General features: G+C 44.5%; 1 protein-coding gene across 4 annotated transcripts in view; it reads right to left on the bottom strand.

Moving 5' to 3' along the window:
- LOC146869494 (keratin, type I cytoskeletal 12-like) overlaps positions 1 to 25387 on the bottom strand; it is a 387487-nt gene extending 362100 nt beyond the window's left edge. Inside the window, exons 1-8 of one of the 4 annotated variants that reach the window (XM_085600182.1) lie at positions 25044 to 25372; positions 24634 to 24995; positions 18869 to 18951; positions 8078 to 8234; positions 5154 to 5312; positions 4755 to 4880; positions 1298 to 1515; positions 1162 to 1187 (exon numbers count right to left, since the gene is read on the bottom strand). In XM_085600182.1, the coding sequence (XP_085456308.1) occupies positions 1162 to 1187; positions 1298 to 1515; positions 4755 to 4880; positions 5154 to 5312; positions 8078 to 8234; positions 18869 to 18951; positions 24634 to 24995; positions 25044 to 25299 (1387 nt within the window). In that variant the 5' untranslated portion in view covers positions 25300 to 25372. Of the gene's footprint in view, positions 1 to 1161; positions 1188 to 1297; positions 1516 to 4754; positions 4881 to 5153; positions 5313 to 8077; positions 8235 to 18868; positions 18952 to 24633 lie in introns of all 4 variants that reach the window. The other 3 variants (XM_085600218.1, XM_085600115.1, XM_085600156.1) reach the window with 3 other exon arrangements.
- Between the last annotated feature and the right edge of the window lie 378 nt (positions 25388 to 25765).

Genomic DNA, 25765 nt, shown 5'->3' with positions numbered 1-25765 from the left:
TCAAAAGGGGTTATCCTGCGCCCTGACGTGGAGGAGAGGGTTCCTGCTTGACACAAGGGCAACCTTGCGCCAACCAGAGATCCCCGACTCTAACAAGGAGGGACTCAGATCTGTGCAATAGTGGTAGTTGGGAAGTGTGAGGCCAGCTTGTAATGCTGCTCACACTCCTGGACAGCCAGAAGACATGGGTGGGATAACCATTAATTTAACCTCGCCATCTTCTGATGGACTGGGCTGCCTTGAGGATGGGGATGTTCTTGTTCAAGGAGGTGTCTCTCAGACGTTAAGTTTCTTTACTAAATTCAGTAACATGTGGTCCCTACTCCCCGTTTATCAGGCATCTTTCTGTGTTATAGCTTCTCCCGCTAGTTCAAATAGTAAAGCAATGCTGGCCCTTCATGGGCACCTATAAAAAGATAATGTTTAGGGATGTGCAAAATGTGTGTTGTTTCCTTTTATGAAGTTATACAAAATTCCACAAAAATGTACGAGAAATTAGGTGAAATCTAAAAGCAGCATTCAGCACTTTCATTGTCTGGATGGGCATCCTTGGGCCCTTTTGGACACACATTACACTAAAAAACAGGGGAAAAATCACCAGTGCCATGAACAATAGTCGCTCGCGTTCTGGTGATTTGTGCTGTTTATGTGCTCCCATGCTAATCTGTGCCACGTGCTGGAATGGCCTAATTTCGGGAATTTTGCGTAACAAGTGAAATGAAAAATTCTTGGAATGGCGCAAGATTATGCCAGCATAAGGGAAGGTTCACCCAGGCCTATTGATGTTCACATCAGGCAGAGCTGCCTGATGGACATTCAGCCCCGGTCACTTGAGGGACATCAAGAGCGAGCAACTCAAAGCTTCTCATTTCAACCCCGCCCGCAGGCTCTTATCGCATCCTCTCGGCTCCCCCTCCATCACCATTAATGGGGTGTCCCTGGAGACCGTATGGATGAGCCTGTGACAGAGGAGGTGGCTGTGTGAGTGAAAGTGTGCTGATAGCAGAGGAGATGTGATGCTTTGATGGGGCAGATGTTTGCTTCCTGGGAGCCTTTGGTGGTTTGTAGCACTCCAGCGCTACAACAAGTGTCTTTATGAAGCTAGAAACAGGCCATTGTGAAGGCATGGACATGAAGCAAAGACAAAAGAGAGACACTCACCTTTTCTTGGCTGAGAGCTGTGACCACTGAAAGCAAACAAAAAGAGACACACATGACTGAGTGTATTCTACTGGGTCAATTTCCAAGCACCTAGAAGCTGCAAAGTGGGAATGATCCTGGCTCTGAGTGTTCTTACCTGTCCTCGCCCTCCAGCAGGCGCCGGTAGGTCTCGATCTCCTTCTCCAGCCTGGTCTTGATGTCCAAGAGTTCCTCATACTCTGCCATCTGCTGCTCCATATCGCCCCTGAGATCTGCCAGCTGCTCCTCCACCATGCTGATTTTGACTTGAAGTTGTGCCAGCTGGGCGCAGTAGTTTCCTTCTGTTTCTGCTAAGTTGCTTTCTAGGGAATTTTTCTGCCAGAGAGAAAGACAAGGGAGGGGGCTTTGAAACATTGTGATAAAGCATAAGGAAGGTTGTACGTATAGGAACACTGGACAGCGCACTTATTAGCACTTGCTTTGGCTATGGTGTAAACATTTCCGTCTATCTGTTTTCACATGTTCTCATTGTTTGGAGAAAAGGTAGAAAAATAAGAAAATGAAATAGAGAGATGAAGGAGAAAAGTGAAAGTAGAGAGAGGAAGAACTGACAGGGGGAGTTAATTGAGGGCAAGAGGAAAGAATGGAGAGGGAGGCTAAAGGAAGTGGAGAAATTGGGTGGTAAAACTGATAGAGAAAGTAATGAAGTTGAGAGAAGGCGAAATAAATGAGCATAGGAGGAGAGTGTTGAAATGAAGGGGATAACGGAGGATGGGGAGGCAGTAGAGTACAGTAGAATGAGTAGAGAGAGAAGGGATATCACTTTGGTATAGTGCAGGAATATCAGGTTTTGAATATTGTGCTAAACAAATATGGCTGCCAGAATAAACGTACCCGGACTATATGTAAATGACACATTGAGAAATGAACGGGCAGGAGACAGAAGAAGTGCAAAGAGGTAATGAGAATAGCATAGCAAGAAAGGTGAAGTAGAGAGAGAAGGGTGGTAAAGATAAAGATCAGGCAGGCCAGCTGGTGAAGTAGGGTGAGATGTATGGTAAAGAGACAAAGGTGAGCTAGTCTGAATGAAAGCTACAAAGAGGTGGAGCAAGGAAGGGGAGGATAAAAAGAGAGAGAAAGAGGCAGAGAGATAATACGGGTTTAGAGATAGAAAAATCTAGATATGGGGATAAGGACATTCACCACAATGTTCAAGGGTGGAGTTCACAGAGAGATGAGGTAGAGTGAGAGGGAAGGTAGAAAGAGATGTGAGGCAGATAGAGATATTTGAGGGGTTAGGTAGTCAGGGAAGAATAGAGATGTGCGGTAGGGTAGTAAGAGGCGTGGAAGGAAGGGAGATGTAAAAAGAGGTCAGGTAAAGAGATTAGTGAGTCAGAGAGAAAGGTGGATAGAGGGATGATGGGCAAAAACAGCTGAGCTATAGGTAAAAGGTGAAGTAGAGAGACGAAGGTGAAGCAGAGAAACAGCGGTGAGGTATAGAGACAGTATGAGGCTTAGCAAATGTTTTGAGGTACAGAGATGGATAAGTTGAGTAGATGAAAGAATGCGAGGTAAAGAGGATGAGTTGAATCAGAAAAGGTACAGAGAAACATCGCAAGGGAGAGAAGGTGAAGGCATTCAAAGAGGAGCATGGCAGTTAGACCGGTGATTTACAGGGAACAGAGCTAGAAAAAGAGCAGAGATAAGGTAGTGAATGAAATGTGAGATATCCTGAGAGGTGAGGGAAAGATGAGGATTAGAAAGATGAGAGTTACATAGCGAAACAACATAGAGATGTGTGATGAAAAGAGTGTTGAGTTAGGGAAAGCAGTGAGAGAAAGGCAGAGAGAAGTAGATTGGAAGAAAGACATAGGGGCATATTATCAAGAAACGGCATTAAAATTATCGCCGCTTTAGTGGCAAAAAACTGCCGCTAAAGCGGCGATAATGGGCTTGATGATATGCCCTTGAGAATTCCCATAGAAGCCCATGTTCTGGTGTCAACATGGGCTTCTATTGGAATTCTCTGCGGCATATTATCAAGCCCATTATCGCCGCTTTAGCTGTAGTTTTCTGCCGCTAAAGCGGGGATAATTTTAACGCCGTGTTTGATAATATGCCCCATAGATAGGTGAGGGTAAGAGAGATATGAGCTTTGAGAGAGGTGAGGTAGGTGGAAGAGAAGAGACAGGGGTGAGATTGAAACAGAGCAGACAGCTGCAGAAAGAGGGGCGAGGCATAGAGAACGTTGAGGTAGAGAGAGCTTAGAGAGCTAGAGGTACAGAGGTAGGCACAGGGTGGTAAAGAAAGAGGTGAGGTTGTGAGAGTTTGAAAGGTGGGACAGAGAGAGGTATATTTGAGAGTGATAGGTGAGGTACACGCGGGTGAGCTAGAGCTTCGGTAGCAAAAGAGCGAGTTGTTACATGGAAATGGAGAGGTAGGTAGAGAGAAAGGGAAAGAGAGACAGTGAGGTAGAAGATGTGAGGTGAAATACAGAGGGAGGAATGGGATAGAAGGAGAGGTGAGTCAGAAAAATAAAAGTATAGTGTGGTGAAGGTGACATAGAGGTAGTATGAGAGAGAGGCAGATAGAGAAATGAGGACAAGAAAACGCTGCGTATTTAGTGATTGGTGAAATAGAGACACATATGGTATGGGCAGAGTTGAAGCAGAAAAAAGTGATACTAGGAAGAGGTGGAGAGGTAGAAGAAGAGGCAAAGTAGACAGAAGGAGGTGAGGTAAAGAATACGTCTGATTAGAGTCGGAAGAGAGGCAAAGAGATAAACAGTTAAGTCTAGGTAGAACCAAGGATAAGTAGAAGGAGACAGTCAGAGAAGAAAGAGAATATGAAGTAGAAAAAGAGACAGAGGTGAGAAAGAGAGAGATATGTAACTGTAATACAAGGGCTTAGAAGGGGAAGGACTTGAAAACTGTGCAATTTGCCTGTGCCTAAAACTGTTGCTGGTTTTGGTCAGCGACAGCTCTGCGCAAATTACTTCTTCTTTCGTTAGTTTATAACTAAGGAGAGAAGCTTAGTCTGAAAAACATACTACAGCCCAAATGTCACATGTTTGAAGAGTGATGTTTTGTAACTCTAAGAAACAACAAAAGTCACCAAAAGGAACCTGTGCTTAACCCTCTGGTAGCGTGGCTCAAAAGTAGTCAGGCCTACCTTAGAGTCAATGTGTAAAGTGTTTGAGCAGCAGGAGGTTCCTGCCATTGAGTACACAATGAGCACACACAAACCATGCTAAAGAGCACAATAATGATCATAACAAAAAATGTTTCTGTTGCTATTGGTCTGTGTCCCTATTGATTGGCATCACACCAACCAACATGAGACTTCACAACAATAGTGTGTTGGCTGCAGAGATCTGTATGTGGCCTGGAGGTCACATGCCAAACATCTAGCAAGGTGACTTACTCTTTCTTCCATCTAGTGCTGACAAAAGAGCTATCACTCTCTTGGGCAATAACATTTCTGAATAAATAACTCACACTATGTAAGTTTGGCTCTTATAGTTGAAATATGTGGAGGTTGGTCACAACTGAAGAAAGGATTTATAGTCTAGTGTTGTGTCTTTATATTGAAAAAGAATAGCTGTTGCCACCTACCATCGCCAGAGCGGACTGCAGCTCAATCTCCAAGGACTGCAGGGAGCGCCTCAGCTCGGAGATCTCGCTCTTGCTTGACTGCATCTGTTCAGCCCCGGTGGAAATCTCCTGCTTGAGGTGTTTGCTCTAAGAGAGAACATAGGCAGGAGTGACCACTTGACATTTAGTGTAGGCCCATCCCCAACCCAAGGGATCAGAGTGGAATGATCTGTGAGGTCTCTGTATGGCTATTGGACACTGGGCAGAGGGTGACATGTTGGACTGAGCCTCCCATGGGACTGATATTGGCATTACAGAGGGGATTAACGTTTGGAGAAATGTCTAGGTTTGCCGATCAACCATCCATCTTATTACATAGCCCGGATGACTTTCACCGTGATGATTCCCTCTCCTACTCACCGCCTCCAGGAACTTTGCTTCTGCATCCTGGCGGTTCTTTTCGGCCATCGCCTCGTATTGACCTCGCATGTCATTGAGGATCTTCATCAGGTCAGTGCCTGGGGCGGCATTCATCTCAACGCTGAGCTCTCCTTGGGCCCCCTGGAATCCTTTCATTTCCTATAGGAGCGGAGCGCATTTTGAGGGCATTAAACAGCGTTTATCCAAAAGGCAGAAAACAAGTGCTGGAAATGGACCAGTCTATAAGAATTTGGACCTGAACTAGAGTCTGGGTGATGATATAAATACACTGATTCTGGTGGATGTGGTAACTGTGCTATCAGTGGAATCACATTTGGCAGAATTGCTACCAACATTTTGTAGTTTGCCAGTGGTAAGTCCACCTGCGGTAATTTAATGCTTGCACTAGTAAATGGTGAATTTTACATTACCACAACTGTCTAAACCAGTTTCTTTTTCATCTTTTATTTTTAATTTACAGTTATTTTCCTGTACAAAGGACTGTACATATCTCTAAATTTAAATATGAAGGCTTCATACGGGATCCATGCTTTTCAGAAAGGCTTGATATTAGAAAATTAGTTTTGTATCCACTGGCTCATCAAACAGAAGATAATCAAAATTCTCACAAATTCACCAAGACTATACAAAAGGACACACACCCAGGGAACATTTAGCTGAGTTGCAAAAGTTTCTCAGGGCTTATAATAGAATCTTCTCTATGACAAAAGTTCATACCTTCATGCCCACATCCAAATACCCAGAATTAAAGTTTTAACTCTGTCCCTGCACGGCTACCACATAGTACCAGTGCAGATGTACAACTTTCTAAAATTTGTAAAGCTTTCCAGAAGTACACCTTGAAAGCAGAGACATTAATATGTTTACTGGTATACATTAGGAAGACATTTTAAATTCCCATTATATATGTTATACAGTTATACATGTAAAACGCCATTGCTTTAGTGCCATGATCAAATTCATTTTTTCGATAACTAAATTCCCTATGGGAAAACACCTTTTCCCGATGGATAAACCCCTTGCTCTCCACCCGCACCAGTTTGAAGGGTTGTTTACTCCTGCCCTTGGCAGGACTAGGGGGCTCATTACAGTTTGGTGAGTAGACCGCTATCCGCCAGGGTGGCCAAGCTCATAATTACCTTTCCCACCTTGATGGACTATCACCCTTCATGTTAAGAGATCTCCGCTAGCTTGCAAAGATCTCTGTGCCTTCTGAAGGCTCAGATAGTTTGCTAACTGGCCTCGGTGTTTAATAGGGCTGCTTAGCGTAGGTTTTAGTTTTTTACCCCAAAGCAGGAGTTTCTTTTTGTCAATCAAAATACTACTACCCCTGACAATCTGACTCCCAAGTTGTGGGAGTCATTTTTCTTTTCTTCTGTGTAGGAGCACCAGGTTTTCCATTGTGATCCCAAGCAGAAACAAAACAGTTCTTTGGTCAGTCTACTCTAAATAGTGCAGATGCTGTGATGTGCTTGCACTTACAGCTCGAGTGCACCGAGCAGTTAAAGTGAAGTTTCCGCTGGCAGAGCCAGTGGAGTTACCGCCAACAGAAACATGACGGTGTGCCTGGCTTTAAATAGTGCAGTGAACTATCAGTTTGTGAGAGGGTACTCCATCACATTTCTGCCCAAATTTTAAATGATGCCCTAATTCTCCAATCATTTTAAGGTGAGGAGGAGTCTGGGATTTCCTACAAACTTTCAAGTTCCAATGTGAGCCCCAACTTTCAATGCGAACTTCCGCGTGGAGCTGCCACTTGCCTTTTCTTGATTGGGATTTTCTCACATCATTACTCCATTCTAGGGGTAATATTACACATGAACATTGCTATGTTTTCTATTGAATTTCCTGACATTGCTATCACTCTGTGGAAATTTAGTTCGTATCCGAACATTATCTGCGCCATCTTGTCTCTCCCCAAGCGCCACACACAGAAAACGTGCGACGGCCATTTTAGACACCATGATCTCATTGCCGATCGCCAGCACGTCCCTCAGGTGCTGCAAACATCCCCCGTACGCCGGCCACCCCCGCTCTCTCATACATGGGCCATAAAACCCTCCCCTTCTGCGCGACCCTGCCATGGAACCACATCCCGCGCCTGACCAACACCTCCTTTCATCCCATACATGGTCATACATCCTTTTGATAACCCCCTTCCTCTGCGCCCGATTGTCCGAACCGATCCCAGGCCATCACCTAACCCTGCGGATGCAGTTTATTGCCCCTACTGTAAGGGAAACACCTCACATCAAAGGGATTACAGTAGATCAAGGCCCCCCACCCCCTGAGACCCGACCAGTCGCACACACCCCCGAGAATTGGCGGAATGTCCAGCTGTGTAATAGCCATCTCCTACTGTGGGTGGGGTGGGTACTTCTACTGTAGATATGTGTGGGAACAAGCTTGAAGTGGGGATTCCAAGGATGTCTTTCCGCACATCAAAGTCTCGACAAGAATGTATCACATTTAATAAAGCAATAAACCTGTGTATAAGAGGCCAGGCCTCAGAGATGTGGGGAGAGCACCTCGAGAAGATTCCCTGTTGGTCTGATCTGATGTGTTCTCCTCCGGAGAGAATAAAACTTTGTTTCCTGCCTTCCAGTCTCCAGCGCCTGCCTCGTTTGTTGGTTAATCATCGAATGGTATAAGAGGCGATTACCGCCGGGCAATACTTAAGGGTATGTTGTTCGCCGATTGCCCATCCTGCCTTTTTACAACTCTATATAATCAAAGCACCACTATAATTTGAGTTCTTCGCAATTTGCAAATCTGAGGTTGATAGAAAGGCCCTCGCAGATGCCATGCCATCCTATTAAATGCAAGAGTTCACCACTAACCTTGGTTATGAATGCTTCTATAGTTTGCCATTTCCTTTGTCTAGCTTTAGAATCAAAACGTACCTGTTCGTGGTTCTTCTTTAGGGAAGCCAGCTCCTCTTGCAGGCTCTCGACTTGTCCCTCAAGGTCCGACTTGGACGAGGTCAACTCGTCCAGCACCTTCCGCAGTCCATTGGTATCGGCCGCCACGCTCTGGTGCATATGTAACTCATTCTCATACCTGGGCAAAAATGACGAGATTTATGCGGCTGTCAACGATGGTCGGTGAAGTGTTTGTGAACATTTGCCTTATGGTGCAATGTCAGTAGCCACAAGGAGGCACCATACTGCAACAAATGACCTTGAAAATGGCTTTGTTCTCTGGGCACTCATCCTCCCCAGATGCAAATTGCCAACTTTGCCTTAGCCGTGTGTCAGACCTGTGGTCAATGTACCCACCTCCTGTTTTAACAGCGTAATAGGACTGTTTTATTACATTCAGCATCAGAAACAGTATTTAGACATATTTGTAAAACATGTCTGAGCCTGGAGGTAGCAGAGAGCTGCACATACAGCATTACTTAACATCACAGCACTAAGATACCTCACAAAAAGTGCAAGAGGATACCCCTATAGCCATAAACAAAATATTGAAAAATTGCAGAAATAAATAAATGTTTATTTTTTCACCCACCTGGTGACATTTTCATACATGTTATAGAAATCGGTGTGAAAACAGCTAGTCACGGCTTCATATTATGGCTGGAAATTGCCACATGTGTATAGTTGCTTGAAATAACTGCTAATCTTGCCCACATTGATGTTATTCATTTTATTGGCTAGAGAGTGATGGTAGGCTGAGTCATCCTTGACTGAGTTCAAGCCTGTGAATTTTAGGTCCCACATTGGTCTGTGCAGTTGGAACCTTAACCCACCAGTGTGTGTCTGTCAGTTGTAAGCTATCCACAGATGCCTAGTGGCAGAACAGAACCTACATTTGTTGTTGAGGTAAATAGGGGTAGCTTGAGAGATTTGAAAGAAACTCTTTTAACCACTGGTAAAAATTACAGTCAAGAATAGCTGAGGCAGAAGAAGAATTAGGCAGACTCAGCAATTTTAGCAGCCGTGTTTTGAATACGCTTGAGCTTCTTCAAGACATTTTTGGAAGCTCCTAAAAAGGAAGATTTGCAGTAGGCAAGGCAGCTGCGAACATTGGCATGAACCACGATGTGGCTAGGCAGAGGGGGGAGCCGAGGAACTATTCTGGAGGTTTATTACTTTTCCCATGCAATTTCAGATGGAATTTTTAGACAGCACTTCAGCCAAAATGCTGAACAGAATTATACCAAATTTGGGGAGGGGGCGGAGCGGGGGTAGATTATTTCTGAGAAAGCAAGATTTTTTTGATTTTGTATTAATCCATTCATCAGTTTAAATCAAGCCATCAGATTGGCAAAGGGGGCTTTCTTAAAGTGTGTGCTCTGATTGGCTGACCGCAACATGAACAAAAACATTGCGGCAGCCATTACAGGACTTGTCCTGAAAATATTTTACAAAAACGATTTAGGGGGGCAGCTTAGGGATACCATGACCCCCTAGTGCTTTTCTGGAGTTGAGGAAAGATTTTTTCGAAAAATGTTTTGGGGGGGTTTGTGATCTGCATAACTACTGCGGGATCAGCCAAAAAAACAATTTTTTAGCATTGCACAGGTTGTACTGACTTACAGTGTAAATTGAATAACAGATTAGTGGATGATGTCACCAAGTGATGCCATCAATTATGTCAATGAACATGTTATGAGTAATATAATTGAATAACATTAATACAAAGTGGGTCAAAGCAATATATAAATATGTATGACACGCTCAGTTTCTGGACAGCGACAACATGAAGGGGAGGTCCAGAGCACATCAGTTTGAACCGTTGCATCATAATGCAAACCCTCCCCTGGAACTCCAAAGTAAAGTTGCAGTTCAAGGGGATGTTGTCTGGCACTAGATGACGTACCATCAATTTAATAATAGCTAATCCCGAAGAAGGTGGCAATAAAATAGAATGATACCACCACAACACGCATCAACGACACCTGTCTGTCTGGTCCACAGAGCATGATTCATTTTTGTCGCAGTGATGCAGAATATAAACCGCTCCCAGCAGGTTACAATGGGCATATTGACCTGTTCTGATTTTTAATGAATGCTAGAGGTATGCAATAAAATAGAGTGATACCAGTGCAACGCGCGTCAGCGACCCCTGTCTGTATGGTCCACAGCGCATGATTCATTTGTGTCGCAGTGATGCAGAATATAAACCGCTCCCAGCAGGTTACAATGGGCATATTGACCTGTTCTGATTTTTAATGAATGCTAGAGGTATGCAATAAAATAGAGTGATACCAGTGCAACGCGCGTCAGCGACCCCTGTCTGTGTGGTCCACAGCGCATGATTCATTTGTGTCGCAGTGATGCAGAATATAAACCGCTCCCAGCAGGTTACAATGGGCATATTGACCGGTTCTGATTTTTAATGAATGCTAGAGGTATGCAATAAAATAGAGTGATACCAGTGCAACGCGCGTCAGCGACCTCTGTCTGTGTGATCCACAGAGCGTGATTCATTTGTGTCGCAGTGATGCAGAATATAAACCGCTCCCAGCAGGTTACAATGGGCATATTGACCGGTTCTGATTTTTAATGAATGCTAGAGGTATGCAATAAAATAGAGTGATACCAGTACAAGGCGCGTCAGCGACCCCTGTCTGTGTGGTCCACAGTGCATGATTTATTTGTGTCGCAGTGAGGCAGAAGAATATAAACTGCTCCCAGCAGGCTAGAATGGGCATACTGACCTGTTCTGATTTTTAATGAATGCTGGAGGTATGCAATAAAATAGAATGATAACACCACAACGCGCGTCATCGACCCGTCTGTTGGTCCACGGAGCATGATTCATTTGTGTCGCAGTGATGCAGAATATAAACCGCTCCCGGCAGATTATTAAGGGCATATTGACCTGTTCTGATTTTTAATGAATGCTGGAGGTATGCAATAAAATAGAATGATAACACCATAACGCGCATCAGCGACCCCTGTCTGTGTGGTCCACGGAGCGTGATTCATTTGTGTCGGAGTGATGCAGAATATAAACCGCTCTCAGCAGGTTAGAATGGGCATATTGACCTGTTCTGATTTTTAATGAATGCTGGAGGTATGCAATAAAATAGAATGATACCACCACAACGCACGTCAGCGCCCTCTGTCTGTGTGGTCCACAGAGCATGATTCATTTGTGTCGCAGTAATGCAGAATATAACCCGCTCCTAGCAGGTTAGAATGGGCATATTGACCTGTTCTGATTTTTAATGAATGCTGGAGGTATGCAATAAAATAGAGTGATACCAGTACAACGCGCGTCAGCGACCCCTGTCTGTGTGGTCCACAGTGCGTGATTCATTTTTGTCGCAGTGATGCAGAATATAAACTGCTCCCAGCAGGTTAGAATGGCATATTGACCTGTTCTGATTTTTAATGAATGCTGGAGGTATGCAATAAAATAGAGTGATACCAGTACAACGCGCGTCAGCGACCCCTGTCTGTGTGGTCCACAGTGCGTGATTCATTTGTGTCGCAGTGATGCAGAATATAAACTGCTCCTAGCAGGTTAGAATGGGCATATTGACCTGTTCTGATTTTTAATGAATGCTGGAGGTGCAATAAAATAGAATGATACCACAGCGCGCGTCAGCGACCCCTGTCTGTCTGGTCCATGGAGCATGATTCATTTGTGTCGCAGTGATGCAGAATATGAACCGCTCCCAACAGGTTAGAATGGGCATATTGACCTGTTCTGATTTTTAATGAATGCTGGAGGTATGCAATAAAATAGAGTGATACCACCACAACGCACGTCAGCACCCCCTGTCTGTGTGGTCCACAGCGCGTGATTAATTTGTGTCACAGTAATGCAGAATATAATCTGCTCCCAGCAGGTTACAATGGGCATATTGACCTGTTCTGATTTTTAATGAATGCTGGAGGTATTTATTTATTTTGTGTATTTTATATAGCGCGCAGCTACCCCAACGGGGTGTCCCGGCGCTTCTGAGTGAAAGCAGAGTGATAGTCCTGGGGGGGTTAACAAAAGAGAAAAGTTTTTAGTGCCTTACGGAAGGGTAATTCTTCCTGGATCATCCTAATTGCGATCGGGAGTTTGTTCCAGAGCGTTGTGGCACAGACCTGGAAAGTTTTACCTCCGGAACGTGCTTTCCTGAATCTTGGTATGGAAAGCAGATGTTGGGAGTTGGAACGAAGGTTCCGAGAGTTACAGTAAGGACGGATACTAACAGAGAGGTAGGCCGATCACCTACCCCTAGTTGCTCGATGGGCTAAGGTCATGGCTTTGAATGCAGCTCTTTGATGGATTGGTAGCCAATGTAATGCTCTGCGATGTGGCGAAATATGGGTGCGTAGGGAGACCCCGCAGACCAGCCGAACAGCCGCATTCTGGACTGTCTGGAGCCGATGTAGGAGACCCGTGGGCAACCCTAAATACAGGCCGTTCGCATAGTCCAGGTGAGATGTAATCAATGCCTGGACTATGGTTTTCCTGGTGTCACTAGGGAGATAGGTGATGAATTTCCTAATCATCCTGATCTTGGAAAAGCAAGCGGCTGAAACGATCTGTATTTGGTTGCTAAAAGAAAGATTTGAGTCCCACTTGACCCCTAGATTTTTTACAGAGTCCTTAGGGACAGGAGGAAGGCTAAGTTCCTGTGGCCACCAGAGAGTTGCATCAAGATGGGAGGGTTGATGGAAAAAGAGAACCTTCGTTTTCGCCGCATTCATGCGGAGGCAGTTATGGTCCATCCATTTTGAGATGTCCCGCAGACAATCCTTCAGAGGATCAAAAGTAGTCTGCGTGGCACTCTCATAGGAGAAAAGCAACTGAATATCATCTGCATAGGAAGTAGCTATGATGCCCGACCTAGCAATGAGTTCAGCCAGAGGAGAAAAATAGACATTGAACAATAGTGGGCTCAAAGCCGAGCCTTGAGGGACACCCCATTTCAGGGTACGGCTAACAGAGGTAAAAGGATGAGTATAGACTGCCTGGGTGCGATTAGACAAAAAAGAGGTCAGCCACTCCAAGGCCTTCCCCTGAATGCCCTTCGACCGAAGACGGTCAATCAGGATGGGGTGAGAGACGGTGTCGAATGCTGCCGACAAGTCGAGCAGCACCAGCACCGCTCTGGAACCCCCATCCAGTTTCCACCGCACAGAGTCGGCCATTTCTATAAGGGCAGACTCAGTGCTATGGCACTTTCTAAAACCATGTTGGGATTCATGAAGTAGGCCGTGGGATTCAAGAAAACCTGCCAGTTGTTGCTGCGCTAGCTTTTCAAGGACCTTGGCAGGGGCTTGGAGCAGAGAAATGGGTCGATAGTTCACCGGCTCATTAGGATCTGTATTAGCTTTCTTTAAAATCGGGACCAGTTGGGCAAGTTTCCAAGACTCCGGGAAAATTCCGGTTTTGAGCGAGTCATTCCAGATGTAGTTGAGGAAGGGATTAAGAAAAGAGGCCAATAACTTATATTGCTTGGCTGGCCAAGGGTCAAGTGGTGAGCCGGAGCGGCATCTAGACAGTTCCATCAGTGAGTGTTCCAGTGAGATTGCCTCAAAGTCTGAAAAGGTGGAAGAAGACTCGATGCGGTCAGGTAAAGGCGTATCACTCCCTAGATCATTATTCTTGGGGAAGGTGTCATAGATCTTCGCGATCTTGTCTTCAAAGAAGTCAGAGAGGCGAGAGCAAAGGGCCTGAGAGACTGGAAGACACTGTTTAAGAGCCAAGGGATCTGTGAAAGTCTTCACTGTGTTAAAAATTTCCCTGGCCGAGCCATGCGCTCTATTAATTTTCTCCTCCAGGTAACGTTTTTTATGCTCAATTATTTTCCTACGGTATTCTTTGAGGGCCAGTTTATATTTAAGTTTTGTGTCAATAGAATAGGATGACCTCCACCGGCGCTCCAACAGCTTACAAGAAGATTTATATTTCCGAAGCTCGTCGGAGTACCATGGGGCGGAGGGAGCTGCTCGAAAGGTTTTAATCGGTCGCATAGGGGCGAACGAGTCAATAGCAGAGGTGACCCAGCAGTTGAGGTTAGTCAGGCGTCTTTGGGAGTGGTATTTACAAGATGTAGGGCAACACTGTCAGGGGAGATCTTACTCCAATTACGTCCTACCGCCTTAGGGGGAATTCTAGGTCTCACATGCTGGCAAAAGTGAATAGCAAAAGGGATAAAAAAGTGGTCCGACCAAATCACCGGATAGGGATCCTCAATCAGGATGTTTGAGAAATTCGAGCAAACAAGATCAAGAGTATGACCAGCTTTGTGCGTAGGTTGAGAAACCAATTGGCTTAATCCAGCATCTTTTAAAGTAGAAAGAAAGTTAAGGCAAAGCTTGTCAGAAGAGTCCTCTGCGTGTAAATTTAGGTCTCCTAGTAAGGTAAAATTGGCATAGCGTAGGCTAGCCTGAAGGACATAGTCCAAAAATGTAGCCAAATAGGAAGCCTTAGATTTAGGAGGGCGATAGACCAGTAGCCCTGTCAGTGTGGTGTGTTCAGCTAGTTTAATACAGAAGGGAAGGGCTTCAATCAGTTCAATTTGTGTGTAAGGGAAGGAAGAGATCGTCCATTGGGATCTATAAATAATAGCTACCCCACCTCCCCGATTGCGATCCGCTCTATTGGCGCATAGGATATTATATTCCGGGGGAATGGCCAGGCATAGAGACGGATTAGATTCATCCTCCAGCCATGTTTCCGTAAGAAAAAGTAAATCCCAGTTATTGTCCATCAAAGACTGGGCGATATCAAGAGAGTGTTTAGGCAGGGAGCGACAATTAATTAGGCCAGCCTTAATAGAGAAATGGCTGGTGTCTTTAAGGGCCTGAGACGGCGGCTGATCAAAGGGGCACGGGACCAATGTGTCATTCAGCATATTGCAAGGTATGCCCAACTCTGGATTTAGGGCTAAGTCCCTTTGAAGAGAGACAGTGAGAGCACAGCATTTGTGTTGTATCTAAATAAGAGACTCCTTACTATATGTTTTGAAGCAAGATGTTGGGGTTTCCACGGAGTACCTGGCCTCGGCCGCGTCCTGATCGCGGACGGGCGCAGACGGGCAGGACTCTGGCACGACTCCATACTCCATGCAATAAAATAGAATGATACCACCACAACTCGCGTCAGCGACCCCTGTCTGTCTGGTCCATGGAGCATGATTCATTTGTGTCGCAGTGATGCAGAATATAAACCGCTCCCAGCAGGTTAGAATGGGCATATTGACCTGTTCTGATTTTTAATGAATGCTGGAGGTATGCAATAAAATAGAATGATACCACAACACGCGTCAGCGACCCCTGTCTATTTGGTCCATGGAGCGTGATTCATTTGTGTCGCAGTGATGCAGAATATAAACCGCTCCCAACAGGTTAGAATGGGCATATTGACCTGTTCTGATTTTTAATGAATGCTGGAGGTATGCAATAAAATAGAGTGATACCACCACAACGCGCTTCAGCGCCACCTGTCTGTGTGGTCCACGGAGCATGATTCATTTGTGTCGCAGTAATGCAGAATATAAACCGCTCCCAGCAGGTTAGAATGGGCATATTGACCTGTTCTGATTTTTAATGAATGCTGCAGGTATGCAATAAAATAGAATGATACCACCACAATGCACATCAACGACCCCTGTCTGTTTGGTCCACAGAGCGTGATTCATTTGTGTCGCAGTGATGCAGAATATAAACTGATTTTTAATTCATGCTGGAGGTATGCATGGCCTTATGACTGAGGGGTGAGTGATATAAGGTTATGGGGTTAATGGTAATATCTCAGTTGAATAATGTCAAATACATTTTTTATGTTTTTACTTGTTATGAATTTTGTAAAGAGATTTTTATATTGCTTTTTCGAATGAAAAATAAAAAGTGTTATTTTTGATAAAGTTTGAGTCATTTGTCATAGTTGGCAGGTGATTTTGTTGCTTAGAAGTGATAAAGGTTGAGCAGGAGTCCTTGAGACATATTTATTATCTAATTGCCCTTCTCCTGACCTCAAAGCGTTTTTTCTGGGATGACCCTTTGTGGATTTTGTAGCATCAGGCTATGCCTCTCTTTCCTGCTGCCAATTCTAAGATGGCAGCTGTGGCATCAGCACTTTGACCTAAGCACTGGTTTGGCATGCCTACGTCGTGGACATGTTTGGATGGCCTATGCAGCTTCGATGGTGGTAGGATCTAGGCTAAGAAGTCCATGATTATCGTTGGGCGGGGCGCGCAAACACCTTGTCAGCATCAGCCACGCAAGGAGGGCTGTTAGTCAGCCGCACTTCTTCTGGTGTTAACAGATGCCTATTTGAGATGTTGTGTTGACAGGGCATCCAAATATAATCTTATAAACATTAACATGCGCAAGCAAGATGTATATGATTGCAATGCATGCCTATCTATGGGTTATGTATGTGTTTAGGTGGGCACCGGGATAGAGTACAATTGGCCCATTTTTTTATTTTTTTTTGTCCTCATACACCGTGGATGGAATTCTTGATGGGAAACAGGACACCCCCTCTCTCAACCGGCCAACCTATTCCAGCCCATACTTCAAGGCCCGTACTGAGAGTGGGGAGTGAAGAGAAGCCCACAAGCTGATACTGTTTTCCCAGTCCTCTCCAGTTCACACTACTGATGGAATCCAGTGTTACTATGGAGACTAAGAACCAACAGTGCCCGGGCAAAATCATAGGACCACCATTACCTATTTCGCCATGTGACTAAAGCCACCCAAATCTTATTGTAGCTTGTACTGTCACAGGCCATATCTGATTCACTGGTGAAGATTATATGTTTCAAACATTCTGTAAAAGTTGGGGGATTTACATCTTTCCATGCCCTGCATATCTCACGCCTTGCCAGAATAATGACATAGAAGATGAATTTAGAAACGAAATCATTAAGATTGTAGTCTGTCGTAAGACCAAAAAAGACAGTCCCCGGGGTGATCTCCACTTGTTGATGTAGCACATCCTCCAAAAATTCCTGTATCTCCATCCAATAATTGGAGATCTTCGGGCAGTCCATAAACATATGGAGGTCGTCCGCAGCCGGATGCTTACTTCTGGGGCAGTAATATTCTACACCTGTGACCTTCGCTAGTTTTCTAGGTGTTAAATATACTCTATGTGTGGTATATAGATGGTTTCTTTTCAGTGCTGCGGGTTTAACAACTGCCTGTAACATAGTAAAGGAGTCTCTCCAAATACTCTTGAATTCATTGGGGTTGAACGTAATGGCATTGCCCCAAAGTTTTTGGAGTTCAGATTCAGTCACTCCTCCGGTTTCTAGAAGGGCCCAGTACCAAAAGGAGACCTCCCGTTTCCACCCCCCCCCCCCTCCTTGAGACAGAATCAAACTTAGAATTGAGTTCACATTCCCAGGATTTCGTTGCCCACCATCCTGACAACTGATAATACTTAAATCTAGTGAGTGTCCCCCCTGTCAACCCCGAGAGGGATTCCCAGCTCAAGAGCTGTGAGTCTTTCTGCAAATCGCCCCAGCAAAATATGCCTGCCGTTTTTAAGGGGGCGGGACAGTTGATCATTAAGGCAGTCAGGGGTACCGGGGGATCCCAAATTGGGGCCTGGGGTGCATAGTAGGGGATTTTAAGACTTTTCCTGATGTATAGCCAATTCTTCAAGGCAGCACCCAGAATCTTAAGCCTAACCTTTTTATAAAACTTCGGATCCCCGAATTTGAAAAGAAAAAACTCTTGGCCCTGGGGGATGTCATGCAACAAAGCCTGAAACAATAAACCCAATGAAGAAACATCCCTCTTATTGGCCATTATTCTAAAGTTTTTAAAATGAAATGAGTGACAGTAAGTGAATAGATCTGGTAGAGCTAGACCGCCCATTTATAGACTTCTCCGAAGCTTTTTCCAGGAGATTCTAGGAGACTTAGCATTCCATATAAAAGAGCCAATTTTCCCTTGCAATTTCGCAATATCTGGTGTCATAAAAGATAGCGGGATTGTATTGAATAGGAAAGTTATTTTTGGTAAAATAATCATTTTTATCAAATTAACCCTTCCAAAAATATTTAGAGGGAGACCTGACCATCGCTGCAGCAGACCACAGACCTCCTTGGAGATGCGAGTCAGATTGATTTTCGATAGATCGCCAATTTTCTGGGTCAGATGGATCCCCAGATATCTCATACAGAGATTAACCCCTTGTGTCCCCACATCTTGATTCCATTCCATAATCTCGGTCTTATCTTTATTTATTTTGTATCCCGAAATTTCTCCAAATGATTCGGCCTGATCTACTAATCTAGAGATGGCTTCAGCTGGATTAGATGTAAACATCATTCTTGTATAAATTTGGAACATGGAGGAGGCTCAAGGCTTGGTAAGTAACAGGGCTTTCTTGAGTCCTCTTTGTTTTCTGGTCATGCCCAATATTTTGACTGCCTCGGACACTACAGCAAGTGCAGTGCATAACAAATCAGGTATAGCAGCTTCCATCCCTGGCTAGCCCTAATGCTCCTCAGTTACTATTTGCACTACTTGAGCACTTTGTACAATCCAATCCTGATTAAGATGGAGTTAGTGGTATATATTTCCTGTTGCGGGAAAACGGTGGCTAAACATTTATAGGCAGAAGAAGCAAAAATAATTTCTGTCATTCGACATCCAATCAATCTCCTTTTAAATTAGTGACCTGACCTCTGTTTCTTGGGCTATGTGATTATTGAGAGTTAGAGGTATCGCGCTCTTTGCGACCACAGCACGCATTACGTAGATCTTCTGACTCACTTAAGTTTGAAGTCCTCAGCGGCCAGTCTAGCATTGTCAATCTGCAGAACAATCCTGGCGTTATCAGTAGATGCAGCAATGATCTGGAGGGTGGCAAAATACCGAGAGAGAGGGTTAGGGTACACCTGCTGATGTGGACAGTCACGATATGACAAATATACAGTGACTTATTAAAATCTGCAAATTACGAAACACAACAACAATGCTACTGCTTTCAGGAGCTCGCAGATGATTGCCCACATCTACTTACCTGCCATACTCCACAAGATCATTTAAGGGTGAGGATATAATATCTAGGGCTATCCATGGACGAGTCATTTATGAATAAGCATCTGCATGGAACTCACTCGCATAGTCAGAGGTTATATTAACCCACCTAGACATGCACCTGAAACCCATGCTATACTGTATGGCACCAGATCACAAGCACACTGAGGCTCCAGTTTGAGCATTTATTAATAAAAACCTCTTGTAATTAGGAACATTACTCCATGTGATTCAATTGAAACAAGCCAAAACTACAACTCCCACGATGCATTCATTTGAAAGAAGAAGAAAACAAACAACGTCCCAGTCACATGGGGTCATCCTCTAATTCTAAATAACACCTAGACGAATGGCCAAAAAAAACTAGAGCAAAAGGCTACACTAGTGAATAGTATCTAGTGAAAAGTACTTAGTTTCCAGCCATGCCAAATGTCCTGATTAGGTCTCGCCTAGGCAGCGCTTGCGCTGTCTCGTTGAGACATGCAGTATACACTATAGTGTATACAAGCTCCACCCACTCTCCACCAATCATTTTCATTGGTTGGTGTCTTAAATGGTGCCTACCAATTGGTTGTAGGCTTGTTAGTCCCTCCTTTGTGTCCTTCCACGGCTATTGGCCCCTTTACTGCACAGACTACTTTCTTACGATGCCTTCTCACCCCCATACGATTGCATTGCCAATGCTTGTTTTATTTGTTTCTCCCGTCTCCACTCTCATCTGATTTGCCAATGCTTGTTTTATTTGTTTCTCCCCATCAATGCTTGTTTTATTTGTCTCTCCCAACTCTCATCTGAGATCTCTGTTTAATTATTTCTGATTAATACAGCCCAGCCGCGGACCTTTTTATTTATATTTAATACAGCCCAAGCCGAGGATCGAACTCAGCTCTTCAGCTCCAACGTCGGCAGCTTTATGTGATACGCCACCTCTCCTGGCTTAAAGACAAGCCCCTTAAAGGGGTTTATCTTTGTTTCCATTGCGTGCACTTTACAGTGCCCCTGGGGCACAAGCAGGGACCTACTACTGTGCTTCTCTATCAGAATGCACTTTACACGGTCCCCCCAGGGCACAAGCAGGCATCAACTTCAGCATGCCAAAGCAAGCGTGTGATGAGTGGAAGCGTGTGTGTGTGTGTGTGTGTGTGTGTGAGTGCGCACGCGAGGCTGCAGGAGTGGACAGATGTCGAATTTCACGATCGCAAGGCAACCCAGGATATTTTACTTTTCTGCTGTCCGGGGGTCAGACTCCAGAGCCGGGAGCCCTGACGTCAGCCAGGAATGAGGGAGATAGGCAGGGAGGGGTCAGTAAGTAGGGAACCTAGTTTGAGGTAACATATTCTCACAATGTTCCTTGTTCTAATAACACATTTTTATACTGTGACATATGCTCCTTTGCATAATACAATACTGTCAATTTTCACCATATTCTGTGACACTTTAGCGACCCAACTTTAGTGTGCTACTGTTTTTATTTATTTTTTATTGTGTCTGTGACATCGTTTTTTGTACTACTAGCCACAATAGGTACTGAATATATCTTTAAGGTGTTCTTTGTTCCAAGAACACATTTTTTATACTGTGGCATACGCTTCATCTCCTGTGATATTGTAGCGATCCAAATTGTAGTACGCAACTGATCTTATTTTCCACTGTGTCTATGACATCGCTCTAATAAAGTTTTATTGAGGGACCGACGTGATCGGCCAAAATTTACCACGTGACACGTAATCGTATGTCAAAACGAGGCATTCAGTTTCCATTCAGTTAGTTTCCACGCAGAGTAGCTGAGAGTAAGAACCCTATATCCGGAGGCTCTGTATCGGTCGAAATCTAAGTACATGCTTGCGTTGCATCCCCGCTCATACTATTGCATTAAATTGGCACCATTTATCTTAGACCTGTAATCCCAAGCTATCCTTCTGGCGGTTACTTTCTGGCCCTGTGATTTACACATTATGCATGTGTCGGTCTCATCTTTGTTTGTTACTTAATAATATAGAGTACGATCTTCATATCTGCAATCAGCGTTGTAAGGGTTTCCCCTACACGATTCCGAATTATGCAAATATGGACACCATAGTTCTTTTTATTTTCTCCTTCAAATTATTATATTTTTCTTCTCATTATCACATTCTATATTCAGTAAATTTAGCTTCAGTTATCTCTGGTCACTATTGTAGGGTAACATTACCCTCTACACATTTTGCATTTCACACCCCTATTTCTGTTTTGTATGTTTCATCGTGCCTTCTCTGTTCATAATGCAGCATTTTTTGCATCCATCAATACCGACATCTATTCAGCCTACCTAATCATATTGAATCCTAGCGAAGTAAGTACTGTGCATCCTTTAGAAGATATCAAATAGATCCAATAACAGGTACCAATAGAGCCTGCATGGTTATTATTCAGTAGCTATCTTTGCTATTGTATACTGCCTAAAATGCAATAAAGAATGTTCCTTTTAATTAGTAAGTATATATCTGTGTGGTTTTCCCTTAATATTGGAACATAAGACAAATCAAATACACACTGTGTATTACCACAATAGTTTGTTTTCGTACAAGGGAGACCCTGGTACAGAATCGAGAGGTTGGAAGCGGTTGGTTTAAATCCACTCGGCCATCTGAACCTCTCACCCCTTTGTGGCAGATGGAAAGTGTTCCACTCAGTTTGTGGCGCTGTAATTAAATGTTTAGGGGGCATTCATTTCGTGGTGTGCAGTAGCAACTGCAGGTTTTACGGTTGCACTTATTTACAGGTTTGTAGAGAGATGATGTGCACAGACCATAGAAACACGTAAAAGAGAAACCTGGGTTGGATACCGTGCCCACCTGTCGGGCCGAGGTAGGGTGTTATGCAGGGCTTAAAGTAGGATAAAAAACTGGGGGGGGGGGGGCTCTCAAAGGGGCGTGGTCGATGTAATTAAGGACGTGGCTTGAAAACCGGTATGCTGAAAATCTATATTTAGCTTAGTGTGGCGCCTGACTGGTATTTTTCTGCTTCTGTCATTGTATCCAGATATATGATACAAGTGACATTACACCTCCAACAAGCCAGGGCTTTGGCTTTGCCAATGGTTGTTAGTTGCATAAGATAAAAAAGCAACAACTATGGCTTCATTGTATAGCATATTGAAAACGCTTCAGTTTTTAAATGGTGAGACTGTGAAAGAACTGTAACGAGTCTCTCTGGGTCTAAATGTTCTCGTTTATTTGGAAACTTTTCATCTGTGCGAGCTAAAATTAGTTTTTGTTGACATTTTCAAGTTAGCAAATGGAGGGTTATGTGTCAATGTGGTAAATCCATTATCCATAATTATGCGGAAAATGCTGCATTTACAAAATTACATAATTCCAGTGGCGCTGGTTGTAACCTACTTGTTTTTGGCTTTTCTTGCCGCATAATTTAGTCAAACCTGATGCATGCTTTGTTGCTCATAATGAAGGCAAAAGTAGGATGTGCCGCCTGGAGCAGCATTCGCCCTATGCAGCTCATTAACACTTCATGCCAACCCAGCTACACAGTGGCACACCAACATCCCAACTGAGTTATTTACAGTCACTTTGCATGCGTGTTCTCATGGCGCAAAGCGACAAAAAGCATTTAGTCGATTTACTGACCATTAAAAAGGCCTAAAAATGCAGCGTTAGTTGTGTATCTGCGCACAAGTGCTTGCACAATCCTAGTAAATCTAGGCGCATGACCTAAGAAGCTTGACCGAGCAGAACAAGAAAGGCATGGGAGAGACAGGTGATTATACTGCACCTACTCACCTGTGAACGGACAGCTTTGCAATTAGGAATGCAAACCTGTTTGCTATATGGTAGTAAGACATAACAGCTTTAGCCTTCTAACGTGACTGATGACGGACTGTGTTCTTTCATAGCACCATTTTGTTTGTTTAAGGCTTTCAATGGTCTTAAGCACATAGCTACGTGTGAGGTTATGTCAGCACTGTGGACGTCAGTGTAATAACCTAATGTTGAATTTTCAGCAGTGGCATAGCAAGGGGTCAATGGGCCCTCCTGCAAACAGTGAAAATACTCCCTCCAACCACCCGCCCTGCACAGTTTGTAGTAACACAGCCCTAGTTGGGCTCGATAGCCAACATTCCTGGTCTCCGGTACCACTGCACCTGCTGCACTGTTCATAGATGCGCCCCAGATTCTTAGCTCAATCAAGGTAAGAATGGTGGAAGGGAAGCTAAGCCGGACATTTCAAGCACAAAAATTGGATCAAATTAGTGAGTGAGTATTAAAACCCAGCCCTGTCACTATGCTGCATAGTTAAATACATATAAGATCCTAATGGCGAGACCGATTGGCATTGCCAATGCTTGTTTTTTAAGAGATTTCGCTTACATTGCCAACACATTTTCCAATTGTAACTATGGAATTCTCCCAAGTTACTGTGTATATTTTCGAGAGTAACCTTTGAAGTTAACATTGCATAAATTCTTCACTCATTCATCGCCGAATGATAATCTCTAAGTGTAGATGTTGAAGCTTTGCACTTCACTCAAGAATGAAATAGGCGCGGGCCGAATGGAGCGAGCAGTCATTATGGCGGTCGCACCCGTCCCCGGCATCCGCAAAGGGGGGGAAGGGGGAAGCCCCGTCATCCAGTGACGCGCGTGGTTTACTTTCTCCTCCCCCCCCCCCCCTCCCCCGCGTCAGGCGAATAGAGGAGGGTGTTAGGGACGCCGGAAGCACTGAAGAAACGTTTGGTGGGCGTCCAGGCTGACCGGTCTCAGCCGGTCGGCCTGGGCCCCCACTTTAAAAGGGGCGGTGGGGAGCCGAACGGTCTCTTGTTCTTACTCCCCACCTTCTAGGTTCCCACGGGCCGGCTGCGGGCCCGCAACGCTATCTTTTCATAGCAAGCAAAAGCATCGCTGTGCTGCTGGGAAAGTGCTCCTTGCTGATAGAAATAAACTGTAATGTATGTTTAGACCTTTTGTTAGTGGGAATGTATGAATGTGGATTGTTTTCCGTGGTATTTGTCATTTTTCTACATTTCAATAGATTTCTTTCTTTCTTATTTTGATGAAAAAGTGGGGACAAGAATGAAACAGGGCGTTACCCGACTTTTGTATCCGAAGAGGGGGGAAGAGTGAAGATGAAGAAATAGGGGACAAGAGTGCCCTTCCACACAAGCAACACAAACCGAGAATAGGCACTTTAAGGGATGAAGTCGGTTTGTTTGTTTTTTTCCCTGTACGAGGGAAAAAGGATCCATCTGATCCGGGAACAAAAGGTCTTTTGCATTTTATATTTTACCTGAAGGTGCTGGCAAGGATGGATTTGAAATCTTGGGAGTGCAACTCATTTAGAAGGAAGTGAACTCAATCTGGCAGAGACTGGCATGGGAATAGATATGTTTTTTTTAATCTAAAATGCATTCCAAAACCTTTAAATATGTATCTCGTACACCAACTGCAACACACACATTCTCTCAGGGCATGATTTGTGTTCAGTGATAATAGATGGTTTCCTTACCTGTTTTTGGAGCTCTGCAATTGTCGAATAATATTTACTATAGTCTTGAGCTCCTGAGGTACCTCCTTTATGGTGCTTCTCATACCAGTCCTTGATTTTATTTTCAAGCTCCAAGTTGGCACTTTCCAGTTCTTTGACTTTGTCCAGATAGGTCGCCAGGCGATTGTTTAAGTTCTGCATAGTCTGCTTCTCACCACCAGAGAGAAGGCCCTCGCTGCCACTGATGCTCCCCCCAGCCCCGCCACCAAATGCCCCGCCACCAAATGCCCCACCAGCTTGGCTGCCACCAAAACCACCACCGCCAAAGGCATCTCCTCCTGCACCACCACCATATGCGCCACCACCAAAGCCACCAGTACCACCTGCACCACCAAAGCCTCCACCAACATGGCCGCCACCGTAACTACCACCACCACCACCAAAGCTACCTCCTGCTGCACCACCACCATACCCACTGCCAAAGCCTCCACTAACCTGGCTGCCACCAAAACTACCACCACCACCAACGCCACCTCCTCCTACACTACCAGCATATCCACCACCAACAAAGCCGCCAGCACCATCTGCACCACCACCTGCTCCACTGCTGCCTTGTAAGCCACCAAAGCTGGCTCCACCACCACTTACTGAAACCCGGGTAGAGCCACTACTGCGTTGCAAAGACATGATGACGGGGAAGAATTGTTTACCAGCAATGTGAAATCGAGAAAGGCGACTGGCTGTGCTGGCAATGCAGTTGGGTTTCTCAGCCTTTATATACAATTTTAACTGGGTGTTCCACTTCTAAAAGTAAATTGTCAACTTGCAGTATTGTGTTCTCCCTCCCTGTAAGTAGTAATGTAATTAGTTAATGGTCTAGCCTTATTTGGCTTACTTATTTCTCATCAGTTTGCAGAAAGCCTGAGGATGGCTTCCTGTCATCCCTCGGGAGGTAACGCGGGTGGAGCAACCCTAAGCATTAATTTTAATTACTGTAATCTTATAATCATATTTGATGAAAGTATGACCCCTGTGTTTGAAAACAAATCCCTGCTTTAATGTGCTTTTTACTGTTTGCAAAATGAACAATATGCGTTTAACAAACCGTCAGCAAATATATCAGTGAACAGACTACACACAGTTGGGCATTCCT

The sequence above is a fragment of the Triturus cristatus genome, chromosome 1_1 (assembly GCF_964204655.1).
Source record: "Triturus cristatus chromosome 1_1, aTriCri1.1, whole genome shotgun sequence".
Classification (NCBI taxonomy): domain Eukaryota; kingdom Metazoa; phylum Chordata; class Amphibia; order Caudata; family Salamandridae; genus Triturus; species Triturus cristatus.
The sequence above is the reverse complement of the archived record's forward strand: the minus strand, read 5'-3'. Positions and strand labels throughout refer to the sequence as shown.